Source organism: Microcaecilia unicolor, chromosome 8 (assembly GCF_901765095.1).
Source record: "Microcaecilia unicolor chromosome 8, aMicUni1.1, whole genome shotgun sequence".
NCBI lineage: Eukaryota > Metazoa > Chordata > Amphibia > Gymnophiona > Siphonopidae > Microcaecilia > Microcaecilia unicolor.
Window position 1 is genome coordinate 1,407,238 of NC_044038.1, and position 22,110 is coordinate 1,429,347.

The 22,110-nt window shown below is 45.8% G+C and overlaps 1 protein-coding gene across 1 annotated transcript in view; it reads right to left on the reverse strand.

The window, feature by feature from the left end:
* Positions 1-8,906, reverse strand: part of PLK1 (polo like kinase 1) — a 40,995-nt gene extending 32,089 nt beyond the window's left edge. The window contains exons 1-3 of the mRNA XM_030213106.1: positions 8,394-8,906; positions 7,493-7,661; positions 2,388-2,532 (exon numbers count right to left, since the gene is read on the reverse strand). Coding sequence (XP_030068966.1) covers positions 2,388-2,532; positions 7,493-7,661; positions 8,394-8,795 — 716 coding nt within the window. The 5' untranslated portion in view covers positions 8,796-8,906. The remainder of the gene's footprint in view (positions 1-2,387; positions 2,533-7,492; positions 7,662-8,393) is intronic.
* Positions 8,907-22,110: the final 13,204 nt, after the last annotated feature.

Consider the following 22,110-nt stretch of genomic DNA (forward strand, 5'->3'; position numbering starts at 1 on the left):
TGGGCTTGATGGACCTTCGGTCTGTCCCAGTATGGCAAAGCTTATGATCCTGTCGTGACATGCCTCACAAATCTCCAAGCTTTAATATAGACTAAGGAGGCTAATACTGCAAAAAGTGTAGCTATAACTGAAATACTCTTCTGGAAGCTTGCTCTCTCAATAGCCAAGCCACAACATAAAACTGAGTTGGGTCTAGAATTTTAACTGAACTGAGCCAGGAGGCCCTCGATTCTTGAACCACCAATCTTCCACTTTCAACTACATGTGATCCCCTGCACCAAGGTCGTCTTGGCCAATCTAGGCCCACCAATATGACTTATATGATGCTGCCTAGTAAGGGGCAGCATCTGAACACAAACTCCTCCCTTCACAGCTGCTGCCATCTTACTTTCCGTAAACCTGGGAAACTTCACATTCTCAACCATTACCATAAAGTCCATTCCTGGCCCCCCTCAATGAACATAAGCACCGCCATACTGGGAAAAGACCAAGGGTCCATCAAGCCCAGCATCCTGTCTCAGACTGTGGCCAATCCAGGCTTCAAGAACCCGGCAAAACCCATTAAAAAAATAATTTTTAATAAATGTTCAATGGACTGTTCCCTCAGGAATCTGTCTAAACCCCCTTTAAACTCCGTAAGGCCAGCTGCTGTCACAACACGATCAGAGCTTGTCCAGACTCCACTCTACTAGATCCAGATACTAAAAAAGCAGAGATTCTGTACTCCCGTGACATGCTTAAGTGGGCAGAAGCTCACTTGGACTTATCCAAGATCCAGGAAGTTAAACTGTCCCTGGCAGATCACCACTAACTCCGACAAAGTTTCCAACTGAAATTATAGATTCTTGTTCACCCACTTGATATACGATGGGGTGAAACAAATCCACATTCTTGGGCACTACAAATAACTAGAGTATCTGCTGTTTCCCTGCTCCACCCAAGGAACTGGAACAAGTGGCCCCAACTGTAGGGGACGTTCCAGCATTGCTTTCATCGCAAATACCTACTGTAGATATGAGCATGTGCATAAACCAACCTGCCCAATACCTAGGAAAGGGGTCGACAGCACTCCCAGACCTGAGGGCAACATCCACCATGCTAGATTGAAAGGGAGCAGAAACCTCAGAGAACGACTTCAGAGGACCCCCCCCCCCCCCAACAAAGGGCTCCCCAACACTGTGCCAGATGACAGACCAGAAAGCCGCATGCTCAGCATTGCAGGTTATAAAATGGCCACCAAAGTCCAAAAGAGAGTGCCCACGTCTGCCACACAAGAACCTGTTAAGGTTCAATCTTAAAAAATCCTCTACTGTGCTACCAGCTCCAAACCACTCCCCCCCCCCCCCCCCCCCCGGACCAAAACCTGATGCTTTTCCCACTACCCCCATTGGGAGCCTCGCTAAACAAACTTTGTCAACATCAGTTTTGAGGGGGGGGGGGGGGAACCCAAGAGAACATATGTCCCCCACCTCCAAGACACACACCCTCATGCTAGAAACTGCAGCCAGCTGCTGTATCCAGAGCAGCCAAATCAGCTTAAAGTAGAGTGATTCCCACTTTAACAGCAAGAGGCACCGCTGAAAATCCAGATACCTCCCCTTTTGCCTTTTTATTTTTGTTAAAGGTTGCTGTGAGGAGGAACACAGAGACCGACTGGAGATGGGTTAGGGGTGGGGGAGGCAGTTATACCCCTAAAGCTGGTGCCGAACAGCCAGGACATCCCCAAACTACATGAACTGGGGAACCTAGAACAGGAGCTTCTAAAAGGGAAAGGAAAGGGAGATGGGACTTGATATACCACCTCTCTGAGGTTTTTTTGCAACTACATTCAAAGCGGTTTACATATATTCAGGTACTTATTTTGTACCAGGGGCAATGGAGGGTTAAGTGACTTGCCCAGAGTCACAAGGAGCTGCAGTGGGAATCGAACTCAGTTCCCCAGGATCAAAGTCCACTGCACTAACCACTAGGCTACTCCTCCACCTGCTGGAGATACTTACTGACCAAGGAGCATCCTATCCTATAAGAGTTTAGTGCTTTATGTCTCCACCTGCTGGTAGATGAACACAACCCACAAGTCTCTGGCATTAAACAAGAGAATACTGTAATTCTGATAAAACTTCAAAATGACCAGCTGTTGTAACAAAGACTAGCCACAACTTAAGACTTCCAGGTTTACTGGGACACATCTGATGGATTCCTGGATTCAAACGAGTACAACCTAATATTGATCTGGGCATAAGGTCTATGAATCACAAGAAGCCTTAAATCAAGGTACTGTAGCATCACATGAAGTTAGCAGAACTAAAGTCTCAAGCAAAGTTACAGGTATCAACTCCAATTAATCACTGCACATGAGGGGGAGAAACGGACGGACACACACTTACATAATGCAGCCAATGGACCAAACATCAACTTCATAACTGTGTCCCTTCTTTCCCAGCACTTCTGGAGCAATATAGTTTGGAGTTCCACAGAGTGTCTTCTTACGTTCCCCATCAAATTCTACTCTTGTTGCCAAGCCAAAGTCACCTAGTATGAATAGATTTATCATGTTTATGGATAAAGTCACTAAATTATTTCTGTCTACAACAGTTTAAGGGATCAGCATGTCTGACGCTGTGGAAGCTGAGATGGACTTGAGTGGAGGGGCATAGCAGTAAATTTGTAAAGCACAATTTTCATCCCTCCCCCCCCCCCCCCCCCCCCCCCACTTAAATGGAATACCAAGTACAACACTTGAAATAGTAGATAAAAAACAACAAAGCAGTGGAATCAAATGCATTTATTGGAACAATACCCGACGTGGCCACGTTTCGCCCTCAGGCTGCGTCAAGGGTACAAACTATCAAAAGTGTATGTAAATATATCATACACACTAGTAGTTCCAAAAATCTAGTTCCATTTATCGGAGGGCGAAACGTGGCCACGTCGGGTATTGTTCCAATAAATGCATTTGATTCCACTGCTTTGTTGTTTTTTATCTACTGTTTTGTAAGCAGTTGTGTGCCTTTTTGTTTTTTTTTGTTCAACACTTGAAATAGGAAACAAAACACAGATGAAAGTTTCAGCTAACAGTAGACCAAAATAAAATTTAAAAAGGTGGTTTGCTCTTACTTAGTATTACCTTTTCTCGAGTCCAAACTAGTGGGATGTGCCCCCCCCCCCCCCCCAAAAAAAAAAAGCAAACACTGAACAGTGGCAAACATTGCTGCCACTATAAGGCTTGCCAAAACTCACAAACTCAACAGCAAGACAACTCAACAGAGCAGCTTTTTTCCCTTTGGTTAAGGCCTGAGATCTTCAAGAGCTTCTCTTTACAACCAAAGAACAAAAAAAACCACCACAGAAACAGACTGTGGTTATTTCTGGCAGTGACCTGGACTGGTCTAGCAGAACTCCAAGAAAGGAAATTAGGTCAAGAAAATTTGGTCTTACCTGCTAATTTGCTTTCCTTTAGTCCCTCCAGAAACCCAGACTGATGGGTTATGCACTCCTACCAGCAGATGGAAACGGAGAACTCCTGATTTTTAAGCAAGCCTACAACTGTCCTGTGCAGTCCCCATAAACAGTCAATATTTTTCAGTGTCCAAAAGGAGGTGGATATGATAAGCCTGGGCAGTCTGGTAGGTGGTGGGGGGAGGGGGTAAGAAAGAGACACCCAGGATTCCTGAGTGGATTATTGCTCCTTTCCCTAGGAGAATATTTGTTTTTGTCTCCTCACAATGCTGGTTCTTTGAGGCTGTCTCAGGGGAGGGGTGCACAAGACTGTTGGTGTGTCTGGTTGGTTGGTCCAGTGAGGCAATGCATGGCAGACCAGCAGGGAGTGTCTCTGCTCTGCCTCAGCAGCGTCTGCACCAAGCTGAGTGAAGTACTATGAGCACTGAAAGACTCCACTGATGTTCGGCTTGTCAGTGCCGTGGATGTTCCAGAACTTGCAAGTACTACAGGGGCATTAAGGATGCCAGACAGACCACTGGCAGTTGCGGCTTTGCATTCCCTAAAAGAGCAAGAGACCTGCAGTGTAAATGACTCTCCTGACATGTTCCAGATCAGCCCCTGTGGTTGAAAGCCACATCCCTCCTCATGGGTCAAGCAAGCAGTGGTAAACAAGGGGATGCCTTATGGGGTTGGTTTTGTATAGGGTATTTTGTTTGGCTCCAGAACTGACTGGCTGCCTCCCAGCCCTTTTCAGAGTGTCCCCAAGACAGATCTGCAGTACAAAAACAGAAACTGGACTGGGAGGAAGAGGTGTTTATAGAATCTGGCTTTGCCTTCAGAAGAGAGCAGGGGTTGGACGAAAGGAAGGTCTCGGCGAGGTCTCATAGAAGGAAGAGCTGTACCCAGAAGACTCCTCTGTAGTCCATATTTTCCATAGGGAGGAGCTGCAGAAGCTCATCTTACAGGTTTCAATGGTCTTACGCTTCAAGAAAGATCCCCAAAGCTGTGGAACCCTGTCCACCAAGTCTTTCCACATCCATCAGGACATTAGGGATGTTATTCAGATGCATCAGAATTTCCCGGATGGGTGGTGCAGTCCACGATTCAGTTGTATTCAATCCTAGAGCAAGATAGGAATACGAAGAGAAACTTGCTGCAGAGCAAGTCACAGTAACCTCAGACAGAAATCCTGTGAGGGAATCTGTGGGTCTGTTAAATCATGAAGGAGCAAAAGGGTACTCAGGGAGGACAAGGCCATAACGGAGAAATTGAATGACTTGCTTCAGTCTTTATGGTTTTCAAGGGTGATAAAACAATCTCAGTAAACATGGAAGACGTACTGAGCCAAACTGACAAGTTAAAGAGTAGTAAATATGTAACATGTCTATCTAGATTGTAAGTTCTGAGCAGGGACTCTCTCTTTTTGTGTATGGTGTACAGCACTGCATATGCCTTGTAGCACTATAGAAATTATAAATAGTAGTAGTAAAATCATCCATAGTACCTGGTGGCCAATGTAACATCAATTTTTAAAAAGGGTTACAGGGATGATCTGGGAAATAACAGAACAGTAAAAGCCTGACTTCAGTGCCGGGCAAAATAGCTGAAACTATTATAAAAGAATACAATTACAGAACACAGACAAGCGTGATTTAATGGGACAGAGTCAACATGGATTCAGCCAAGGGAAGCCTTTGCCCCAGTTTTCTTCATTTCTTCCAAGGTGTAAACAAACATGTGGATTTAAAAAAAAAAAAAAAAGAGAGTGAGCCAGTTGATGTTGTGTATCTAGATTTTCAGAGGTTTTTGACAAAGTTCTTCATGAGAGACTCCTGAGAAATTTAGAGTCATGGCTAAGCTTCTGAAGGAAGGGATCCTCAGCTTAGCCAAGATTGGGTGGCAGAGCCGGTGGTGGGAGGCGGGGCAGACTTCTACGGTCTGTGCCCTGAAAATGACAGATACAAATCAAAAAGTAGCACATATTGAGTTTATCTTGTTGGGCAGACTGGATGGACCATGCAGGTCTTTTTCTGACATCATCTACTATGGTACTATGGGATAGAAGGCAATCTCCTGTGGTTTAGGAATCCATTACTGGACAGAAAATAGTAGGGTGGCCTTTTTCTCAATGGAGGGTGAATAGTGGAGTGCCACAGAGATCTGTACTGGGACTGGTGCTATTTAACGTATTTATAAATGATATGGAAATCAGAACAAGTGAGGTGATTAATTTGTAGATGTCACAAAACTATTCAAAGTTGTCAAACCACATGCGAACTGTGAAACATTGCAGGAAGAGCTTAAAAAAATGGAATCCGCTCAGAGGAAAGGAAGGTGGTTACTGGAGTGCCTCAGGGGTCAGTACTGGGCCAATTATCCTATAAAATAAAATTTTTTCATATATTTTCCTACTTTTCATACAGCCCGATTGCCTAACCTCTACCTGAGGCTAAGTAGTTGTAGTAGCCCAACATAACCACTGATCTTAAGAAATGGTGGTATGATCAAGATTTTTATAAACATTTAATAGCAAACAGGCACAAAAGCTGCACTTCAAAACTTTTCTGTGATCTGTCTCAATTAGCTGTAAGTTTTCCATGCATACAGTTTGCATGCCATTAGCTTTCTGTACCGCACTGTACTGCACTCATGGTGTGAAGACACACACTCCGACATCTGCACTTGGCTCTACCATGAGCCTTTGTACATTGGTTCCTCTGGGTTGAAGGAGGCAGCTTAATAAAATCAGGCCCTTAGCACAGCCCTGCAGGCCACTAGCAAACAGTCAGCAGTCCTCAACCCCCACCCAGACAGTACTCAAGTCGTATCCCATCCCACCAGTCTAGTCTCCCTCTGCCCTTAAGTCAGTCATCCTCTATCCCAAACAAGCCAGTCAACTGCCTCAAACCAGTCAGCCACTCCCCCAACAAGTCCTCATTTTTCTTTATTTGGCAGCCACCAGAGGAGAACTTCCTCCTTTCTACACTGTACTGCTGTGTGAGCCTGAACCTTCCGGTGAATGAGCTTTTATGTTGGTCTCAAAACCAACATGAAAAGTTCCAGAATGGCTCTAACTCCGAGCCATGCTGAGCACAGAGAAGCTCCTGCTCTAACAGTGGCTGCAGCAAGAGGGCAGAAAAATCCCAGATAGCAGAAGCACGTTGATAGTTACCATGGCAGCTCGATGCCTAGGATTTGCTGAGCGCTAAATAGGAAGCTTTCAATTTCAGCTATAGTCTGATCAATAGGGAAAAACTGACCTGAGCTGAGTAGATATCAAACAGACTTCGTCTTAAAGCACATAAGAGACAGACTTAAGCACTCCTTGTGTACACAAAGAAAAATGGATATGCAAAAGACCTATAAATACCTCCACAGCAGTGCTTTCTGTGGAAGTTACTGCAGTAATTCTTGTTAGATAACCAAATTGCCATGATATCGGATGGAAATGTTACTGTGTGATTTCTCCAATAAAAAAATATTGAAACATAAATACCTCCACAGCATAAACACACAGGCAAACGGGGTGAACTGAAGACTTGTCTAAAAACGATGACCACATAAAGAGCCCCCTCCCCTAGGGGCGTGGGGACAAGAATGGTATTGAATTCAAGAAAGCATGAAAAGTAGCAGAGCACAGAGAGACTGGATGGGTTATGCTGGGCTTTACTGCAGCCAGGGGCACGCGTGGTTAAATCCTAGAGATGAGAAGTCAATGTAGATAACTATTAGTTTAGAAAGATGGGACACATCATTGCAAAAGGGGCTTTTGGTGCTGATCCCTCAGCCACTTATTGAAGACTAGATATTCCTCCCCACCCTTAAATCAATAGCTTGTGAACACAGCACAACTGCTACTCGTGTCTTGGGTACACGTTTAAGCTCCTGCATTATCTTTCAAAGTAATGACAGATCCTAGCTCAAAGTGGTGGTGGTGGTCTGAGTTTGAGGGTAGTAATCATTATATTTTAGCTTCCAGGGGTCAGTGCTAAGGATCCAGGGTGCAACCTCCCTGCCTTCAAGCTCCTGTAGCCAGCTATAGAGATTGTACCTATTTTCACCTCCATGTCATCGTTAAGGAAGAGGTTGCCCAGCTTAAGGTCACGGTGGATGACCCGGTTCGAGTGCAGGTACTGGCAGCCCAGGATAGTCTGGCGCAGGTAGTAGCGAGCCTCGGGCTCTGTCACCGCCTTCCTGCGCTTGTGCAGCTCCAGGAGAGACTGGAAGGGAAGGGAGAAGAGAGGTCAGAAGGCGGGGGGGGGGGGGGAGGAGAGCAGCAGGGGGAAATTAGGAGAGGAGGAGGGGAAAAAGGGAAGAGAGGTCAGAAGGAGAAGGGGGAGGAGGAGAGCAGCAAGGGGAAATCAGGAGTGGAGAGAGGGACGAAGTCAGAAGGAGAGGGGTGGGAGAGCAGCAGGGGGAATCAGCAGGGGAGAGAGACCAGATGAGAAACAAACATTTGAGGAAAGTCAATAAGAACAGATCAGGAGAGGAGGAGGAAGGGAAAAAGAGAAGAGAGACGTCAGAGGGAAGCGAGGAAGAACGCAAGAGGAGAGATCAGAGAAAACGTCAGGGAGTATGATCAGGAGGTGAGGGGGGAAGAGAGAGATCAGAGGGCAGGAGGTGAGGGGGGGAGAGAGAGATCAGAGGGCAGGAGGTGAGGGGGGGAGAGAGAGATCAGAGGGCAGGAGGTGAGGGGGGGAGAGAGAGATCAGAGGGCAGGAGGTGAGGGGGGGAGAGAGAGATCAGAGGGCAGGAGGTGAGGGGGGGAGAGAGAGATCAGAGGGCAGGAGATGAGAGGGGGGAGAGAGATCAGAGGTCAGGAGACAGATCAGAGGGCAGGAGGTGAGAGGTCAGGAGACAGATCAGAGGGCAGGAGGTGAGAGGTCAGGAGGTGAGAGGGGAGAGAGAGAGATGAGGAGGGAAGGAGCAAGTGCAGACCCCCACTCACTCACCCTCCTTCGGCAGAGCTCCAGCACGACGAAGACGAAGTCGTTGTCCTCGAAGAAGCCCTGGAAACCCACCACATGGCGGTGGCCCAGGCTGCGGTGGATGGAGATCTCCATGGACATCTTCTCCTTCTGGTGGGGCTTCAGCAACAGACTCTTGGGAACGATCTTCCCGGCGAAAACCTCTTTGCTGTCGGCGTCGGTGATCTCGTAGCACTTGGCGAAGCCGCCTTTGCCCAGGAACCGACCGCGGACGTAGCGCCGGCGACTGCGGGGGTCCAACAGCACCTCGGGGATCTCTTTCCAGGGGGTCCCTCCCCCCGCCGACGACGCTGCTGCCTTGGCCGGTTCCGCCGGTGGAGCCACCGCCCCCCCCTTCTGTAACGCTTTACCGGCCACCGAGGTCATGGCTGAAACCCGCCCAGCGCTGACTGACTCTGTCTCTGACTCCGACTCTGCCGCCGTTAGTTCAGAGCAGACAGCGCGCTCCTGATTGGTCCGTATGATTTAAAAATCCAACCCGCCACCGCCGCAAGGCATCATGGGACTCCAGAGTTTAAATACACAAACTTAGAGGGAGGGAGGGGCCCGAGTACAAACCTCTGCTCAGTCCGCAGCAACTTTATTAACAACAGCTTCGGACACAAAACGGACACTGCAGCGCTCAGAGAAAGTGCGGGAAGCGAGCGAAGGAACTCTCAGGGATGTGGCTGGTACAACACACATACTCGTGTCTGACAAGGCACTCCCACCTACAAACACTGCAGTCACAAGTACTCACACACACACACTAGTGTCTCACACAAGGAAGTCATAGGTACACACACACTACTGCCTGACACAAGGCAGTCCCACACATACACTCAGTGCAGTCACAAGTACACACACACTAGTGTCTGACAAGGCACTCCCACCTACAAACAGTGCAATCACAAGTACTCTCACACTCAGTGCAGTCACTAGTACACACACACACTAGCGTCTGACAAGGCACTCCCACCTACAAACACTGCAGTCACAAGTACTCACACACACACACACACACACACTAGTGTCTCACACAAGGAAGTCACAAGTACACACACACTACTGCCTGACACAAGGCAGTCCCACACATACACTAAGTGCAGTCACAAGTACACACACACTAGTGTCTGACAAGGCACTCCCACCTACAAACACTGCAGTCACAAGTACTCACACACACACTAGTGTCTCACACAAGGAAGTCATAGGTACACACACACTACTGCCTGACACAAGGCAGTCCCACACATACACTCAGTGCAGTCACAAGTACACACACACTAGTGTCTGACAAGGCACTCCCACCTACAAACAGTGCAATCACAAGTACTCTCACACTCAGTGCAGTCACTAGTACACACACACACTAGCGTCTGACAAGGCACTCCCACCTACAAACACTGCAGTCACAAGTACTCACACACACACACACACACACACACTAGTGTCTCACACAAGGAAGTCACAAGTACACACACACTACTGCCTGACACAAGGCAGTCCCACACATACACTAAGTGCAGTCACAAGTACACACACACTAGTGTCTGACAAGGCACTCCCACCTACAAACACTGCAGTCACAAGTACTCACACACACACTAGTGTCTCACACAAGGAAGTCATAGGTACACACACACTACTGCCTGACACAAGGCAGTCCCACACATACACTCAGTGCAGTCACAAGTACACACACACTAGTGTCTGACAAGGCACTCCCACCTACAAACAGTGCAATCACAAGTACTCACACACTACTGCCTGACACAAGGCAGTCCCACACATACACTCAGTGCAGTCACTAGTACACACACACACTAGCGTCTGACAAGGCACTCCCACCTACAAACACTGCAGTCACAAGTACTGACACACACACACTAGTGTCTCACACAAGGAAGTCATAGGTACACACACACTACTGCCTGACACAAGGCAGTCCCACACATACACTCAGTGCAGTCACAAGTACTCACACACACACACACTCTAGTGTCTCACATGTGGAAGTCACAAGTACACACACACTACTGCCTGACACAAGGCAGTCCCACACATACACTCAGTGCAGTCACAAGTACACACACACTAGTGTCTGACAAGGCACTCCACCTACAAACAGTGCAATCACAAGTACTCACACACTCAGTGCAGTCACTAGTACACACACACACTACTGCCTGACACAAGGCAGTCCCACACATACACTCAGTGCAGTCACAAGTACACACACACTAGTGTCTGACAAGGCACTCCCACCTACAAACACTGCAGTCACAAGTACTCACACACACACTAGTGTCTCACACAAGGAAGTCACAAGTACACACACACTACTGCCTGACACAAGGCAGTCCCACACATACACTCAGTGCAGTCACTAGTACACACACACTAGTCTCTGACAAGGCACTCCCACCTACAAACACTGCAGTCACAAGTACACACACATACTCTCTAGTGTCTCACACAAGGAAGTCACAAGTACACACACACTACTGCCTGACACAAGGCAGTCCCACACATACACTCAGTGCAGTCACTAGTACACACACACACTAGTCTCTGACAAGGCACTCCCACCTACAAACACTGCAGTCACAAGTACTCACACACACACTAGTGTCTCACACAAGGAAGTCACAAGTACACACACACTACTGCCTGACACAAGGCAGTCCCACACATACACTCAGTGCAGTCACTAGTACACACACACACTAGTCTCTGACAAGGCACTCCCACCTACAAACACTGCAGTCACAAGTACTCACACACACACACTAGTGTCTCACACAAGGAAGTCATAGGTACACACACACTACTGCTTGACACAAGGCAGTCCCACACATACACTCAGTGCAGTCACAAGTACACACACACACACTCTAGTGTCTCACATGTGGAAGTCACAAGTACACACACACTACTGCCTGACACAAGGCAGTCCCACACATACATTCAGTGCAGTCACAAGTACACACACACTAGTGTCTGACAAGGCACTTCACCTACAAACAGTGCAATCACAAGTACTCACACACTCAGTGCAGTCACTAGTACACACACACACTACTGCCTGACACAAGGCAGTCCCACACATACACTCAGTGCAGTCACAAGTACACACACACTAGTGTCTGACAAGGCACTCCCACCTACAAACACTGCAGTCACAAGTACTCAAACACACACTAGTGTCTCACACAAGGAAGTCACAAGTACACACACACTACTGCCTGACACAAGGCAGTCCCACACATACACTCAGTGCAGTCACTAGTACACACACACTAGTCTCTGACAAGGCACTCCCACCTACAAACACTGCAGTCACAAGTACACACACATACTCTCTAGTGTCTCACACAAGGAAGTCACAAGTACACACACACTACTGCCTGACACAAGGCAGTCCCACACATACACTCAGTGCAGTCACTAGTACACACACACACTAGTCTCTGACAAGGCACTCCCACCTACAAACACTGCAGTCACAAGTACTCACACACACACTAGTGTCTCACACAAGGAAGTCACAAGTACACACACACTACTGCCTGACACAAGGCAGTCCCACACATACACTCAGTGCAGTCACTAGTACACACACACTAGTCTCTGACAAGGCACTCCCACCTACAAACACTGCAGTCACAAGTACTCACACACACACACTAGTGTCTCACACAAGGAAGTCACAAGTACACACACACTACTGTCTGACAAGACACTCCCTCCCACCTATAAACAGTGCAATCACAAGTACTCACACACTACTGCCTGACACAAGGCAGTCCCACACATACACTCAGTGCAGCCACTAGTACACACACACACTCATGTCTGACAAGGCACTCTCACCTACAAACACTGCAGTCACAAGTACTCACACACACACACTAGTGTCTCACACAAGGAAGTCATAGGTACACACACACTACTGCCTGACACAAGGCAGTCCCACACATACACTCAGTGCAGTCACAAGTACACACACACTAGTGTCTGACAAGGCACTCCCACCTACAAACACTGCAGTCACAAGTACTCACACACACACACACTAGTGTCTCACACAAGGAAGTCACAAGTACACACACACTACTGCTTGACACAAGGCAGTCCCACACATACACTCAGTGCAGTCACAAGTACACACACACTAGTGTCTGACAAGGCACTCCCACCTACAAACAGTGCAGTCACAAGTACTCACACACACACACTAGTGTCTCACACAAGGAAGTCACAAGTACACACACACTACTGTCTGACAAGGCACTCCCACCTACAAACAGTGCAGTCACTAGTACACACACAAACTACTGCCTGACACAAGGCACTCCCACACATACACTCAGTGCAGTCACTAGTACACACACACACACTACTGTCTGACAAGACACTCCCTCCCACCTATAAACAGTGCAATCACAAGTACTCACACACTACTGCCTGACACAAGGCAGTCCCACACATACACTCAGTGCAGTCACAAGTACACACACACTAGTGTCTGACAAGGCACTCCCACCTACAAACACTGCAGTCACAAGTACTCACACACACACACACACTAGTGTCTCACATGTGGAAGTCACAAGTACACACACACTACTGCCTGACACAAGGCAGTCCCACACATACACTCAGTGCAGTCACAAGTACACACACACTAGTGTCTGACAAGGCACTCCCACATACAAACACTGCAGTCACAAGTACTCACACACACACACACACTAGTGTCTCACACAAGGAAGTCACAAGTACACACACACTACTGCTTGACACAAGGCAGTCCCACACATACACTCAGTGCAGTCACAAGTACACACACACTAGTGTCTGACAAGGCACTCCCACCTACAAACAGTGCAGTCACAAGTACTCACACACACACACTAGTGTCTCACACAAGGAAGTCACAAGTACACACACACTACTGTCTGACAAGGCACTCCCACCTACAAACAGTGCAGTCACTAGTACACACACACACTACTGCCTGACACAAGGCACTCCCACACATACACTCAGTGCAGTCACTAGTACACACACACTACTGTCTGACAAGACACTCCCTCCCACCTATAAACAGTGCAATCACAAGTACTCACACACTACTGCCTGACACAAGGCAGTCCCACACATACACTCAGTGCAGTCACAAGTACACACACACTAGTGTCTGACACAAGGCAGTCCCACACATACACACACTGCAGTCACTAGTACACACACACTAGCGTCTGACAAGGCACTCCCACCTACAAACACTGCAGTCACAAGTACTCACACACACACACTAGTGTCTCACACAAGGAAGTCACAAGTACACACACACTACTGTCTGACAAGGCACTCCCACCTACAAACACTGCAGTCACAAGTACTCACACACACTAGTGTCTCACACAAGGAAGTCACAAGTACACACACACTACTGCTTGACACAAGGCAGTCCCACACATACACTCAGTGCAGTCACAAGTACACACACACTAGTGTCTGACACAAGGCAGTCCCACACACACACACACTGCAGTCACTAGTACACACACACTAGCGTCTGACAAGGCACTCCCCCCTACAAACACTGCAGTCACAAGTACTCACACACACACACACACACTAGTGTCTCACACAAGGCAGTCCCACACATACACTCAGTGCAGTCACTAGTACATGCACACTACTGTCAGACAAGACACTCCCACCTATAAACAGTGCGATCACAAATACTCACACACACACTACTGTCACAGGAGCTGCCTCACAACAACTCTTAGACAAATTCCATCTCTTCAATTGTTTATGAACAGGGATGCTCTTGTGCTACTGCTCCTAAGTTTTTTATTTCCCACACTGATTACTGTAATATTCTCCATAGTGGGCTTAGGAAACTTCCTACTGTTCAGAATATGACCAGAATATGTGAACCTAAGAACAGCCATACTGGGTCAGAGACAATGGCTCAGTATCCTGCTTCCAACAATGGCCTATCCAGGTCACAAGTACCTGGCAGAAACCCAAATAGTAGCAACATTCCATGCTACCAATCCCACAGCAAGCACTGGCTTCTCCCATGTCTATATCAATAGCAGACTTCGTACTTTTCCTCCAGGAATTTGTCCAAGCCTTTTTTAAACCCTGATACGCTAACTGCTGTCACTACATCCTCTGGCAATGAGTTCCAAAGCTTAACTATTAACTGAGTGGGAAAAAAATGTGCTCCTATTTGTTTTAAAAGTATTTCCATGTAATCTGAGTGTCCTCTGGTCTTCTGGTCTTTGTACGTTTTGAAAGAGTAAAAAATCAATTAACTTTTACCCATTCTACACCACTCAGGATTTTGTAGACCTCAGTCATATCTCCCCTCAGCCATCTTTTTTCCAAGCTGAAAAACCTTAACCTCTTTAGCCTTTCCTCATATGAGAGGAGTTCCATCTCCTGTATCATTTTGGTCGCTCTTCTTTTAACCTTTTTTAATTCCACTTTTTCTTTTCTGAGTTACAGCGACCAGAATTTTACAAAGTACTCAAGGTGAGGTCGCACCATGGAGCAATACAGAGGCATAATCATATTCTTGGTCTTATTTTGCATCCCTCTCCTAATAATTCTTTGTGTCCTGTTTGCTTTTTTGGCCACCACCACAAATAAGCAGAAGATTTTAGTATATTGTCTACAATTATACCTAGATCTTTTTCTTGGGTGATGATTCCCAAGATGGACCCTATCATCAGGTAACTAGTGGTTAGTGCAGCACACTTTGATCCTGGGGAACTGGGTTTGATTCCCACTGCAGCTCCTTATGACTCTGGTCAAGTCACTCCATTGCCCCAGGTACAAAATAAGTACCTGTATATAATATGTAAACCACTTTGATTGTAACGACAACGACACTGACCTAGACTGTATCTCCTACCTTACTCCCTTCTCCATTGCCTATCTCTACCTACTCATCTCTTCTATCATTCTATCTATATTTAACTATTACTATGTAAGCCGCATTGAACCTGCTTTGAGTGGGAAAGCGTGGGATACAAATGTAATAAATAAATACATAAATAACCACAGAAAGGCAGTATATGAAGTCCCATCCCCTTTCTCCACTGGAGATTCTACACAGAATGTTACATAGTAACATAGTAGATGACGTCAGAAAAAGACCTGCATGGTCCATCCAGTCTGCCCAAGACAAACTCATGTGTCTACCTTACCTTGATTTGCACCTGTCTCTCCCAGGGCCCAGACTGTACAAGTCTGCCCAGCAGTTTTTCCCGCCTCCTAACCACCTGTCCCGCCTCCCATCACCGGCTCTGGCACAGACCATACAAGTCTGCCCTCCCCTATTCTCGCCTCCGAACCACCAACCCCTCTTCCCCCCACCTGCTCCGCCACCCAATTTTAGCTAAGCTTCTGAGGATCCATTCCTTTTGCACAGGATTCCTTTATGCATATCCCACGCATGTTTGAATTCCGTTACCGTTTTCATCTCCACCACCTCCCGCGGGAGGGCATTCCAAGCATCCACCACCCTCTCCGTGAAAAAATACTTCCTGACATCTTTCCTGAGTCTGCCCCCCTTCAATCTCATTTCATGTCCTCTCGTTCTACCACCTTCCCATCTCCGGAAAAGATTTGTTTGCGGATTAATACCTTTCAAATATTTAAACGTCTGTATCATATCACCCCTGTTCCTCCTTTCCTCCAGGGTATACATGTTCAGGTCAGCAAGTCTCTCTTCATACGTCTTGGAACGCAACTCCCATACCATCCTCGTAGCTTTTCTTTGCACCGCTTCCATTTTTTTTACATCCTTCGCAAGGTACGGCCTCCAAAACTGAACACAATACTCCAGGTGGGGCCTCACCAACGTCTTATACAGGGGCATTAAAACCTCCTTTCTTCTGCTGGTCACACCTCTCCCTATTCAGCCTAGCAATCTTCTCGCTATGGCTACCGCCTTGTCGCACTGTTTCGTCGCCTTCAGGTCCTCAGATACTATCACCCCAAGATCCCTCTCCCCGTCCGTGCCAATCAGACTCTCCCCGCCTAACACATACGTCTCCCTTGGATTTCTACTCCCTAAGTGCATCACTTTGCATTTCTTCGCATTGAATTTTAATTGCCAAACGTTAGACCATTCTTCTAGCTTCTTCAGATCTTTTTTTCATGTTTTCCACTCCCTCCAGGGTGTCCACTCTGTTGCAAATCTTGGTGTCATCCACAAAAAGGCAAACTTTACCTTGTAACCCTTCGGCAATGTCACTCACAAATATATTGAACAGAATCGGCCCCAGCACCGATCCCTGAGGCACTCCACTACTCACCTTTTCCTCCTTCGAGCGAACTCCATTCACCACCACCCTCTGGCGTCTGCCCGTCAACCAGTTCCTAATCCAGTTCACCACTTCGGGTCCTATCTTCAGCCCATCCAGTTTATTCAAGAGCCTCCTGTGGGGAACCGTGTCAAAAGCTTTGCTGAAATCTAAATAGATTACGTCCATAGCACGTCCTTGATTTAATTCTCCTGTCACCCAGTCAAAGAATTCAATGAGATTTGTTTGGCACGATTTCCCTTTGGTGAAACCATGTTGTCTCGGATCTTGCAACTTATTTGCTTCCAGGAAATTCACTATCCTTTCCTTCAGCATGGCTTCCATTACTTTTCCAATAACCGAAGTGAGGCTTACCGGCCTGTAGTTTCCAGCTTCTTCCCTATCACCACTTTTGTGAAGAGGGACCACCTCCGCCGTTCTCCAGTCCCTCGGAACCTCTCCCGTCTCCAAGGATTTATTAAACAAATCTTTAAGAGGACCCGCCAGAACCTCTCTGAGCTCCCTCAGTATCCTGGGGTGAATCCCGTCCGGTCCCATGGCTTTGTCCACCTTTAGCTTTCCAAGTTGCTGATACACACTCTCTTCCGTGAACGGTGCTCTGTCCACTCCATTCTCAGGTGTACTTTTGCAAGTCCCTCGCGGTCCTTCTCCAGGATTTTCTTCAGTGAAAACAGAAGAAAAGTATCTATTAAGCAAATTGGCTTTTTCTTCATCATTTTCTACATAGCGTTTCGCTGTATCTTTTAGTCTCACAATTCCGTTTTTAGTCTTTCTCCTTTCACTAATATACCTGAAGAAGTTTGTTGCTAGTGGAGAAGTAGCCTAGTGGTTAGTGCAGTGGATGTTGATCAAGGGGATCTGGGTTCAATTCCCACTGCAGCTCCTTGTGACTCTGGGCAAGTTACTTAACCCTCCTTTGCTCTGGGTACAAATACGTATCAGTGCATACTATGTAAACTGCTTTTAGTTGCCAACAAAAAAAAAAAAAAAAACCAGAAAGGTGAGATATCAAGTCCCATTCCTTTTCCCCTTTCTCAATCTGCATCACTTTGCATTTATCCACATTAATTTCATCTGCCATCTTCCAACGTCCTAAGGTCTTCCTGCAATTTTCACAGTCCACATATGTTTTAATAACTTTTAATAGTTTTGTGTCATCTGCATATTTAATCACCTCACTTGTCATTTCAACTTCCAGATCATTCCATTATATTATAGAAAGCGTATAGCCCACAGATACCGAAATAGTTCACTAAAGATAATAAGATTTAACAAAAATTGAACCATTTCTTCAAGAAGCTAAACAAAACTGCTTACTACAAACAAAAAAACAAACTAAAAACAATAATCTAATTCGGCTCCAGGTACAACATATTTACAAAATAGGAAAGATCATTTATAATATGTTAAATAGCACTGGTCCTAGTACAAATCCCTGCGGCATTCCACTATTCACCCTCCTCCATTGATAAAAATGGCCATTTAACCCTACCCTCTGTTTTCTATTCATTAACCAGTAATACACAACAGAACATTACCTCCTATCCCATGACTCTTAATTTTTCTCAGGAGTCTTTCTTGAGGACCTTTGTCAAAAGCTTTCAGAAAACCTAGACCTGCCAAAGTAAAGCTCCATGAGGGTCATGTATGAAGTGTGTCACATATGTGAACAGTGTCCCAGCAGGTGTGTCCCAACTGAAAAAAAGGTTGAGAACCGCTGCAGTGAGGGTGATAAATCTTTCTCCCCGACAGCTATCAAAATTAAGCACACATATAGATCTACAGACCAGCCTTCTGTAGGACATAATTGTTATGTTTTCATAAGTACACAGTGAGGGAGACAGTGCTGTCAACAACTTGATGGACTGGGGAGGTTATAAGACTGATGTCTTTGCTGATCCATTTTCCACATCATTACACAACCTATAGGTGATTGTATTTTTGTTTTGTATGGGATTTTTTTTTTCAGCTTGTTCTTCACAGTCAGAGAGGTCATCAAAGGGTGTGCTCAGTTCAGCAGACCATTTGAAGCTTAATAGGAGTTTCTGGTCCCAGTTAGTGAGAATTGGCTGGATACTGCCTCTAAGATAGTTCAGTGTATTGAGCTGGTTAAATATCATAGCTCAATTCATGGCTTTAAGCTACATAAGTACAAACATGTGGACAAAGGGGAGTCGGTTGATATTGTGTATCTGGATTTTCAAAAGGCGTTTGACAAGGTACCTCATGAAAGGCTACAGAGGAAATTGGAGGGTCATGGGATAGGAGGAAATGTCCTATTGTGGATTAAAAACTGGTTGAAGGATAGGAAACAGAGAGTGGGGTTAAATGGGCAGTATTCACAATGGAGAAGGGTAGTTAGTGGGGTTCCTCAGGGGTCCGTGCTAGGACCGCTGCTTTTTAATATATTTATAAATGATTTAGAGATGGGAGTAACTAGCGAGGTAATTAAATTTGCTGATGACACAAAGTTATTCAAAGTCGTTAAATCGCGACAGGATTGTGAAAAATTACAAGAGGACCTTACGAGACTGGGAGACTGGGCGGCTAAATGGCAGATGATGTTTAATGTGAGCAAGTGCAAGGTGATGCATGTGGGAAAAAAGAACCCGAATTATAGCTACGTCATGCAAGGTTCCACGTTAGGAGTTACGGACCAAGAAAGGGATCTGGGTGTCGTCGTCGATAACACACTGAAACCTTCTGCTCAGTGTGCTGCTGCGGCTAAGAAAGCGAATAGAATGTTGGGTATTATTAGGAAAGGTATGGAAAACAGGCTTGAGGATGTTATAATGCCGTTGTATCGCTCCATGGTGCGACCGCACCTTGAGTATTGTGTTCAATTCTGGTCGCCGCATCTCAAGAAAGATATAGTAGAATTGGAAAAGGTACAGCGAAGGGCGACTAAAATGATAGCGGGGATGGGACGACTTCCCTATGAAGAAAGACTAAGGAGGCTAGGGCTATACAGCTTGGAGAAGAGACGGCTGAGGGGAGACATGATAGAGGTATATAAAATAATGAGTGGAGTGGAACAGGTGGATGTGAAGCGTCTGTTCACGCTTTCCAAAAATACTAGGACTAGGGGGCATGCGATGAAACTACAGTATAGTAAATTTAAAACAAATCGGAGAAAATTTTTCTTCACCCAACGTGTAATTAAACTCTGGAATTCGTTGCCGGAGAAAGTGGTGAAGGCGGTTAGCTTAGCAGAGTTTAAAAAGGGGTTGGACGGATTCCTAAAGGACAAGTCCATAAACTGCTACTAAACGGACTTGGAAAAATCCAAAATTCCAGGAATAACATGTATAGAATGTTTGTACGTTTGGGAAGCTTGCCAGGTGCCCTTGGCCTGGATTGGCCGCTGTCGTGGACAGGATGCTGGGCTCGATGGACCCTTGGTCTTTTCCCAGTATGGCATTACTTATGTACTTATATAAGTGTTGCCATACTGGGAAAGACCAAAGGTCCATCAAGCCCAGCATCCTGTTTCCAACAGTGGCCAATCCAGGTCACAAATACCCAGCAAGATCCCAAAAAAGTACAAAACATTTTATACTGCTTATCCCAGAAATAGTGGATTTTCCCCAAGTCCATTTAATAACGGTCTATGGACTTTTCCTTTAGGAAGCCGTCCAAACCTTTTTTAAACTCCGCTAAGCTAACCGCCTTTACCACATTCTCTGGCAACGAAATCCAGAGTTTAATCACACGTTGAGTGAAGAAACATTTCTCCGTTTCGTTTTAAATTTACTACATTGTAGCTTAATCGTATGCCCCCTAGTCCTAGTATTTTTGGAAAGCGTGAACAGACGCTTCACATCTACCCATTCAACTCCACTCATTATTTTATAGACCTCTATCATATCTCCCCTCAGCTGCCTTTTCTCCAAGCTGAAGAGCCCTAGCCGCTTTAGCCTTTCCTCAGCTAAACACTGATAAAACCAAATTATTGTGGTTAGCTAAGAAGGATTTGCAGAAATGTTATTTGACTTCTAAGATTTTTAGAATTATACTCGACCCTTCACTTACATTGATACCACAAATCACTTAACTCAAATAATTTGTTTTAATTACCTCAGCTGCGCCACATTAGTTGGTTCTTTGATAGCTCACATTTTGCCACTCTGGTTCGTGCATGTGTCTCAAATCTAAATGACAATTACCACAGAACACAGCAGCCAAACTTGTTTTGGGACTTGAGATATGGTAGTTCTACTGCTGCTCTGACATCTTTGCACTGGCTTCCTATTAATTGTAGAACTCTTTTCAAGGTAGCTTGTTTTTTTTTTTTTTTGACTGTTTGATGGTTCATCTCCACAGTACCTTTTAAATCTGATCTAATTTCCCAATGTTCATGGTTTATCTAAATCTAGATACCCTTTGTGTTTGCTGATGCCATCTTTTTCAGGAGTTAAATACAAGAAAACTTTAGGGATGTCTTTCTGCTATTTAGCTCCTCAGTTTTGGCTTTCTCTTCCTGTTACACTTCAAAGTTCTTTCAATTATTTGCAATGTTGTAAGAATCTGAAGACTTATTAGTTTAAACTATTTCTGTCTTAAGAGATTATGAGGCATATTTTCAAAGCACTTAGCCTTCCAAAGTTCCATAGAAACCTATGGAACTTTGTAAGGCTAAGTGCTTTGAAAATACGCCTCTTAGTCTTAAAAATTTTCACCTTTTTGTTTTCTGATATTTTGTTACCAGCTTAAATACATTACATTTATTTATTTTTGGCACTTGATATACTGCAAGTGATCCCTGAGGTAACTATGTGGTTTATAATTTCTATTACAGGTACTTTGCACTGTCCCTAATATATATTGTAGCTGGGGCAATGGAGGGCTAGGTGGCTTGCCCAGGGTCACACAGAGCTGCAGAGGGAATTGGACCTGGTTCCTCAGGATCTCAACCCACTGCCAACCATCAGGCAGCAGCGGGAATTGAACCTGGTTCCCCAGGTCCACAACCTGCTGCACTGACCATTAGGCCTTTCCTCTCAAGTGGGCCCTAGGGAGAATAGCAACAATGTTGGAAGGGTGGAAGGAGATGCAGAAAACCTCAGGACGCTGAGCACTGCTGAATCAGAACCCTCATTGTTGGTCATGTTATCTCCCGGATTCTATATAGTGTGACCAGAGTTCGCTGCGCAAATCAGGTTGCATTCTGATTTGCGCACGTGACCCAATTATCTTAACAAGCCAGTCAGCAACGATAATTGCCTCTCAAAGCAATTATTGACACTAATTGTCATTAATCAGAATTTATGCGCCCAACTGTATACAATATGTAAGCCGCATTGAGCCTGCCATGAGTGGGAAAGCGCGGGGTACAAATGTAA